At 39.2% G+C, this 9420-nt stretch overlaps 1 protein-coding gene across 1 annotated transcript; it reads left to right on the top strand.

Moving 5' to 3' along the window:
* Positions 1-285: 285 nt before the first annotated feature.
* On the top strand, positions 286-2211 carry LOC147967691 (uncharacterized). The gene is made up of 5 exons (XM_087522509.1): positions 286-444; positions 814-969; positions 1126-1155; positions 1245-1314; positions 1678-2211. The coding sequence occupies exons 1-5, from the start codon at positions 286-288 to the stop codon at positions 1815-1817; spliced, it is 555 nt and encodes a 184-aa protein (XP_087378635.1). The 3' UTR covers positions 1818-2211.
* Positions 2212-9420: the final 7209 nt, after the last annotated feature.

Here is a 9420-nt window from a genome sequence, read left to right on the forward strand (position 1 = left end):
CTTCATGCTGCAGACTTGTGTTTGAATTATTGTTCCAAATTTCAGCAGTGTATGTCAGGCTAAGTAGAGCATAATGTTGGATGAAATTCTCTGCTAGCATCTTCCGGTTCTTGCTTGATTTTGAAGAGTCAGAGAGACTTTGAGTTACAAAAGCATTAAGCAGAACTACTGAAGAGAGTATAAGAACGAACCATGAAACCATATATATAATTGGGTGGCTGTGAGTTGGAAAGATACATTCGCTATCTTCATTTCCTTTTTTGGTTGAAACTTGTTCAGCGTGGGATGCGACAACGCATTTGGCCAGAGGAGAACGTGGCAGCGGCATCTCCTGGCGATGGCGGTGGGGCAGGCAATGCTTCAAGGCGACGGGCTGAGGCGGTGGTGCAGGGATCCGCTCGGTCTGTTGTTGCTGCTGAGGGCGGACGGGGGAGCCGGGTCGAGGTGGCAGGTTCGTCCGTGATGCCAACGTAAATTTCTCTGAATCCTTCTCCCCCTTGCCCCTGATCTCTATCACTCTTTCTCTTTCTGCCCATCTATGCAGTATTGTGTAAGTGTTGTGGTTCCTTTCTTATTTTTTTGAATAACCTCTGATCCTCAAGGGAGCGAGACCAACGGGGAAAGGAACAAGGCGTGGCCTCACATGGTGGCTTGCCGTCTGCTTCACTGTTTCATACCTTTCTCTGTACAATTTCTTCAGCTTCAGAAACTATGTACAGGTCTCTACATCTATTCTTCAAATTTTCAGATCCACCGCCCCTTCTAGCTCTCTACACTGTACCCTGAACCGCTACTGATGTGCACTTTGTTCAGTTTATTTTTAGAAAGGGATTTGAGATGGTGCCCGACATTATAGTAAGTTCAAGACTGTTGCTGAATGAGTGGTGTGTGCAACCAGACCTCCGTCCACTTGTTTCTATGTTTGAACATTCACCGGTTCTTGAGAATCTGACGCTTCAATTGCGCAAGGTGTATCTTTTCTAAAAGGATAGTCGTGGAGTTGCTGTAGTGTTAAGGTTTCATGAATGATTGATGAATATTTTTTTCAGTTACAAATTAGAATGTTGTGCTAAAAAACATAACCCCTGTACTGAACATGTGGCCCTTAATTTATAATCTATGCAGGTACAACTAAGCCTAACTCATCTGGTTCCTGTAAGCTGTCGCTGGTGTGATTCCCTTGGCATTGCATACAGCTTTCCGTTGGCACGAATCTAATGTAAATCTTTACCTGACAAATGTAGGAACCTCTCCACCAACTTCTTTCACGGGGAGATCCTGAATGTCGGCGTCCTTGGACCTTCGAAAGCAGCTGTAAGCTTAACTCTGGCCTCATCTCATTCCACTTTTTGTGTCCTTTATGATGTCAGCAGATGTTATAAATATGAATGAGTGGTATCTATTAGCTTGTACCACAAGTCCACAATTGTACTGGATCAGATTGTGCTCTGGTGCATTTCAAATGATGCAGGCATGTCGAAACTCTGGAGCTTTGTAGGCTGCCCATCCAGAAGGGTTGCCGTGGAATCCTCAGATTCCCTGGAGTGCTACCACAGAAAATGATCTTATGCCAGATAGATTGTTCAAGTATTTGATTACTGATAGGAACAGTCAGCTTATTTTATTTTCTGAAAAGAAAGGAACACTATCCAGTACGATTGACTTCTTCTGTAACAGCTTCATTGAGGAGCTCAAAGGTCGTGACTGTGACTGTTCTTAGGCCAATAGTTTCAATTGTTGTTATAACATTTGCATCGTTCTTCACAAGCTGCGAAATCAAGCGTGCTAGCGGCGGCGAGCGATCTGAGCGCCAATGACTCAACAGCTGATTATCAATCAGGTTTGTGTATTTTATTTTCATCGGCAATGCTGCATCCTTTTGAGTTGCAATGATCATATGGTTCAGATAGACAATTTAATCATTTTTCTTTTCTGTACCAAGTTTATGCTTCAATCGATCAACAATTATTTTGAATCACAAACCTATTACTCTTTGGAGTGGCCACATGTGTATCTTTGAATCTCCAAGTGCCACCGGAGGGCTATATATATTTCATTGGTTCATGGATCATTAGGAGGCACATAATGGTAGAAATAATTAGCTTGCAAGTTCTATACTGCCAGAGGAGTCATAATTCGTGTAGGGTAGCAAAGCCATACATGATAAGCAAGGGGAACATGCAACATACGTAGCCGAGCGTGTCAACACTGCATACAACAGCTCTATCCAGCAAATTTTCTTATGATTTTGCTTTATTCTATTGATCAGATTTGCCAAGTCATTTTTCCTTCGAGGTATTCAGCATTGCCAAATTTATATATTTACCTAAATTTAATCTTGACCCAATTTGCTCTGGTCAATACATGCATGATGCCTTTTCTTTTCTATAAACTGGATGTAGGGTTAGTTTACTATGCCGATCCGAGTCAGCGTCAGGCGCGCCAAGCTCGCCGTCCACATGCCTCCTCTTCGTCTGCAGCCGCAGTGCCAAATCGCTCCCCATCCGAGCAGGTAGCACCCAGTTCCCACCTTGTAACCGTTCGCTTTTATTCTGTCCATGTTTCCGTCCTCTCATCTTTGCCGGTGGGTCAGGCCTCGGTTGCTATTGTTTGATTCTGTTGGTCAAAACTATTTCATAGGCACTTCTATTACTTTGGGTTGGTATATATGGTAGAGGTTTAGGGTACCTTTTACGAAGGTTATATTATTTTAGGTTTTGGCGAAAGACAAAAATATATAATATTTAATTAAAGCTTAGTTCATCACTGAAATAATTATGAATATCAATCCAGTAAAGGTATGATGTACTCATGACTTTTCTTCTTTCTGTTTGGTCTTCAAGATATGTATGCCACCATGCAAAATATTTATCTAATAACTTCTCTATTGTCGTGCAACTATATCTTAACTTCTTGATAATGCAGTACATGAGGTTTGTAATATCTTCTAACATCTTCTATGAACTAGATAGTCACTAATTTAAATTGTGTGATAATACCCAAATGTCTGAAACACTGAGTATTCTGTTGTAAGCTGAAAATTTGAAATTTCACATTCCTGTTTCTGGAAAAACCATGCTATACTGCTATCTAACACAATGCTCTGTTGATCGATGTTTTAGTAACTTCGTGTATTATACTCTGTTGACGAAAAATCATGCTAAATCCTAAAAAACATGCTATACTACTACTACATTTATTTATTTTGTTGTATTCGTGTATTGTAACACAATGCTTTGTTGATCAGCATGTTAATAATTTCGCTTCCTAACATATGCCTCATCACTAATGGCGGCGACATGGAACAACACTTCTCTGATGTTAGTACTGTAAAGTAGAGAAAGTCATTTGCAAGCATGTGCCGTCGCAAATTTGGTGGGTACATTAGACATTAACAACTTGTATGACCTCACATTCGTTGGTGCTAATATTTTATGAATAAACATGAGTGTAAAGGTGGTTAAGAATTCTGATGGATAGTGATGGGGAGATATTTACCGAGGTTGCTAGGCGGGAGGACTTCCCTTTTCTGCAAGGACTTCTCTAGGTGGGTTGTTCTGATTTCATAAGATTGAAAGAACTGGACATTGAGCTAATTAGTCATGTGATTGGGCACTGAAAATGTTTCTCATATTAGTTTGTTAATGTGCTTTTACTTGTCGCAGTTTAGAAATTTTGTGTTTGTCTCGAGTAATTTTCTGCTCTGCTTATGTTAAGATTTTGTCTGGAAAATTTATGCAGCTCTTCGTTTGCACTTTAGATGACTGTGGGTGAAGCACTGAGTTGCGCCCTTGATGAGATGTCTGGCAATGCTTCTGTTTTCTTAATGGGAGAAGAGGTACCGCGATACCACCTGGAAGACTAAGTAGTAATATATTTTTCTTTCCTTTATTTGTGCCTCTAAATACTTGTCATTTCTCTGACAGGGTGGTTTGAATAAGAACTACTTCTCAGTTTCCATGTTTTTCGATATTGGTGCCTGTTTTTTATTTTCAGTTTTGCAGATTTTAATTATGGATCTAAGGATTCAAATTTGTTCCAAGCTTTTTGCTTGCAGTAAAACTCTTACTAGAGACAACTGGAAATAGGAAACCAAGTGAACTACCAGTTTTGTCTTGAATAATCACTACTCTGGTTTTATTATGGCATACCTAAATTTATTCTTAGAGAAAACTTGACATGCAGATTGGATTTGCTTATGTATTGTTTCAGTAACATGATTATATAGTAATCTGTTTATAACTATGTAAGAGCCAATAGGAGACAGAACATTGTAGCTTTATACTACTATTACAATTATACATGATTCTATATAGCTAAAAATATGTCCTGTTGTATTCAAACGAACAGATCCTTCTAATACAACAGCTATACATTGGCAGAGAGATAATATATACTGGTTTCAGTCAGATTTTGTTCTTCATGTCCATATATAAGTTCTCTTGTTATCACTTTGTGTACATCTTCAAATAGCAACTTAATTGGTGTGGAATTTATGTTCCTGGTTTATGTAGCTACATAAATATCAGGAACTATGTTGAAGTGTTTATTCCTTAGCACTTTTGATTTACAAATAAGTCTACTATTGTATAATCCTTGTAACTGAAGTTGGTTGTTCAAGCAAACACAATGTGCACTAACAGAAGATGGCAGGAACAATGGTACACATTCAAGTATGTATCTGCCAAAGTTGATTATGTTTAACTCTAGGCATTGGATTACTATGTAATGGTGTACTATTCTTTGAAGAATTTGTAGGAGGTACTAGAAAAATATGACTTGATGAGGGATGCCTTGATTTCAAAAACCAGCCTGAAAGAATTTAGTTTAGTAAAATATTGTATAGCCTTCTCGTAAAAGTTTGATACACTTTTCAAGAAAACAAACTTTGGCTAATCATTAAGATATAACTTTTCTCATATTTGAACAACAAGGTTATTTGAGTTCTGCTAAAAAAAGGTTATTTTTTGTAACTTTTGCGAACTTTGTGGAAAGAAGCTACAAATAACTGATTTCGCTGTCAAGTCTACAATTCAATGTTGATCTAGAGGGTGGAATCTTTAAACTTCATTGATGTTTTCTTGTCCGTTTTGATCTAATATCTGTCTGATGTGGTTTGTATAAAGCTTATGGTGGTATAATTAGTTTTGCTTTTTTTAGGATATAATAAGGTTGTAAATAGACGGAGACTGAATTAGTTCACATTACTTTGATGTCTATCGAGCCAATGGGACAACAAAGGTAGTTCCTTCGCACAATTTGAAGAATGTTATTTCATATTGCATGATATATCTGACTCATTTCAGTGGGCCTTCAGTTAATTTGAGGCATCCTTTCCTAGGATCTTACCTTGATATTCCTCTATTTTCTCCTATTAGTCCCATGCTTTTTTAAGAACTGAAATAATTATAACCAGTGTTACAAATGTTTGCTGAGGAAATGTCCTTGCAAAAAAGAACCGGAAGAAGGCTTTCTATCTTCACCAGTATTTCCTTTTGTTTCTAATTGTTGGCTCATTCCTATGGCCTAAGAGTAAGGATTAATGCTTTTGATATCTGATTTGAGAAAACAGCATCATAGAACGTAAGTAGAAGGTAGACTGTAGCATTGATCATTGCTATTTTGTACATAGACAGTTCAACGAACTGCTCTCGGAGGGGATGTTGAGGGTGACGACGCTGTAAAGCTTCGCCGGAGCCATTCCAGCTCTTTCAAAGCCACAAGGTGAGCCGAAAGTCCGTGTATATTTGATCGAGCACACTCGCTTCTCTCATAATTCATATAATCATTAGAAGCTCAGAACCAGTTATGCCACATATATGAAGTGGAATTCATTTGCAGGCAAGGAAGCCGAGGAACCAGGACGCCAACGGTGCGGAGCCGTTTGTCATCGAGAGGACTAGGGCTGCCATCAGGGACCTCTAAACCAAGCTCAACATCTCCCTCGCGCCTCCATCAACATCGTGTCCCGGAGGGCCGTCGCCGTCCGTGACGGCGAGCTACTGCCGCCGCATCGTCAGCCGCACGGTTAGAGGGAGGCATCAAGGGCCTGCCACCGCTGTCGGGGCCGACATGCGTGCAATTTCTATTAATGTATCTTATGTTGCCAAATAGCAACATGCTCCTGTCGATCCTATATCATTGTGGGCGTGGCATTCCAGTTTCTTCCTCAGATGATGTTCCAATATAGTAAGTTCCATCAAGAATTGCATGTACATGTGCTGCTATCTTGATCCAAAAAGTAAAGTAAAAAAGGGCGTTCATCTACCTGGCACCACCCAGATGCCCCTCAAGCGGCGCGCCACGGGCGCGCCCCAACTACTAGTAACTTGATCAATGGTAGAGGAACCAACACCTTTAGGGCGGTAAAAGTATACGCCCATAAGAAAAAGCATAAACATCAAGTGAACTAATTACTATCATTGATACAAATTAAAAACTCACCACTTCGACGAGGCGAAACCCCTTTGAGAGACCTAAATGACTGAAAACGATATATCATCTATTCACCTTCACCAAATTGAACACGGGCAGGAGCAGGCATACCAATATTTTTACACTACCGTTGTTTCAATTTGTGGTGTTGATTCAGTCCCCTGGGCTGTTTGATTCCCTCGATATTAAATGATAGGTGCAAACACTCCCGTTATGGGCACCAATAAAAATATATCTTCATTTTCTATTTCTACAACATGAAATGAAATTGGAAAATACAATACATTAAAATGGGTTCAACAATACCCTGCATATGCATATGCGACTGGCGCACACACACACACACATACTTTCAATTCAATTTCAGTTCGTTCACTACTTGTCTACTTCATACACAGAAGTACCGCAAAAGTGAAGAACACTGTACAAGAGGAAAGACATCAAGGTGAGGCAAAAGGCATTCAGGACTCAGCACCAGGCAACCAGTTAGGCAGGGAAGCAGGGGACAGCGCGCAGCGGTGAACAGCGGCAAGCCGACAACAACGGAGCAGCACGGCAAGGGCCGGAGCCGCGCACTGGCGCACAGAAGGGCGGCAGCCAGGACCAGGGGGAGCTGGGGGCTTCCCAGAGAAGTTGGGGGGGGATGTCGGTGGTCTGTGTAAGGCGCCACAGCCAAGGCCGGCGGATGGTAGACAGCAGCAGCCTGGACGGCGAAGCGGCAGCGTGACCGCGCAAGGGTTAGAACCGAGTGTAAAGTGAAAAATTGCGGGGTATAAGATGCCAATATTTTTCTCAAACGAATAAACATTAATACAAACTGAGAGGGTCTACAGCTGCAGTTTTTTTGTCTGGGGAGAATGAGAAGGAGAGATGCGCTGCATGAGAGATTCCCCGCCCCAACAAAAGACTTACATTTATTTTTCTTATACCATTTTGAATGGCTCATAACTTTTTAACCAAAAATTCATTTTTGAACTTTTTACATATTTGAATTCATGGCGAATAGACCTTTAAAACAAGACCGACTTTTAATATATTTGAATGAGTTTAAAATATCGATTTCACACATTTCACACATTTTATGATAACATATTTCAAAAAAAGATTTTATAATAACATATTTGTCTCATTTTAAAACAGATTCCACACATTTTCAAATAGATTTCACTCATTTCATCTAACATATTTCACTCATCTCAAACAAGATTTTATATCAGATTTCACACATTTAACATATTTTATGATACCATATTTCACTCATTTCAAAAAAGATTCTATACTAACATATTTCTCTCACTTTACTAACACATTTCTCTCACTTTAAAATAGATTTCACACATTTTCAAATGGACTTCACTCATTTCATCTAACATATTCCACTCATTTCATATCAGGTTTCTTGTGAAATAGGCTGATTTCACATATTTCTAGTGAAAAAAAATGTTTGTTTCACATTTTTTTAGTGAAAATGGGTTTGTTTCACATACAAAATGTGAAACGTCAAAATTTAAACGTGTTTGAAATGTATTCAAGATTGGTCAAGTTCTAAAGATCTTGGCGCTAACAATTCAGATATATAAATTATTTTGCAAACGAACTTATATTTGTAAAGATGTGAGTGGTTTAAATTGTCTAAGATGAAATAAAAGTGCATCGATTTGTTCGGGGTGAAGACAGAGAAGAGATGCTGCATGCATGCGGAAAAAAAGTACTCCTAATAGTTCTTCCCTGACATGCATGTTAGTGGCTGTGATAATACATCTGAGTGGGCCAGCTGTTACACTAATCTTGACGAACAATGAATGGATGGATATCTGCCGGTAGGTACCGCTAATGCTCAAACTGACTTATTTGTAAAAAAAAACACTCAAACTGACTTTCTGGAACTTAGTGTCTATGGGAGCTCCTTTTTTTTTAGTAGAGTCTATGGGAGCACCTATGTGGCTGGTTCCTATTTGGTGCCTTAAGCGCCCGTTAGTTTAGAGTAAGACGCCACGACCAACCCACCAAATCCTTTCATGTGATTGTTTGCTTGTTTTCCCTTCCTTTATTTCTTTTTCTTTTCTATTTCTTTTCCTTTTTTTAAATTCGCGAAACTTTTTGCCTTCACGAATATTTTCTGCAAATCGATGACAATTTCTTGAATTTGATGATTTTTTTGAAAATTTGATGAACGTTTTTTAAATCCGATGAACTTTTTTCAAATTTGATTAACTTTTTCCGAAATCGATGAACTTTTTCCAAATTCGGTGAACTTTTTTCTGAATTCTGTGAACTTTTTTTGAATTCGGTGAACTTTTTTCTGAATACGGTGTACTTTTTCCGAATTTGATGAACTTTTTTTCGAACTCGTTGAACTTTTTTCGTATTTGGTGAACTTTTTCTGAATTCGATGAAATTTTTTCTGAATTCTGTGAACTTTTTTTGAATTCGGTGAACTTTTTTCTGAATACGGTGAACTTTTTCCGAATTTGATGAACTTTTTTTTGAACTCGTTGAACTTTTTTCGTATTTGGTGAACTTTTTCAGAATTCGAAGAATTTTTTTCTGAATTCTGTGAACTTTTTTTGAATTCTATGAACTTTTTTCTGAATACAGTGAACTTTTTCTGAATTTGATGAACTTTTTTCGAACTCGTTGAACTTTTTTTCAAATTCGGTGAACTTTTTCGGAATTCGATGAACTTTTTTCAAAGGACCAGAGTACATACTGTAGCAAACCAGTTCATTTTCCAAGAAAACCAGTACGTACTGTAGCATTTTTTTAGCAAGCCAAAAAAAGTGATCGAGCAGGCAACTTTTTTTAGCAAGCGACACAGCTAGCGAGTGAACGGCAGGAGTCCACGATCGAGTGACGGCAGCAGCCAGCGAACGAGCAGCGGCAGCCAGCGAGCGTTGCTGGGCCAGGCCCATGCAAGCGACTCAGCGGGCGCTGGCTTGGGTAACGGGCGCTAAAGGCGCCAAGGAGGAGCTCTCCCTATGTGAC

The sequence above is a fragment of the Triticum urartu genome, chromosome 5A (assembly GCF_056163025.1).
Source record: "Triticum urartu cultivar PI428250 chromosome 5A, HENAU_Tu73, whole genome shotgun sequence".
NCBI classification, from domain to species: domain Eukaryota; kingdom Viridiplantae; phylum Streptophyta; class Magnoliopsida; order Poales; family Poaceae; genus Triticum; species Triticum urartu.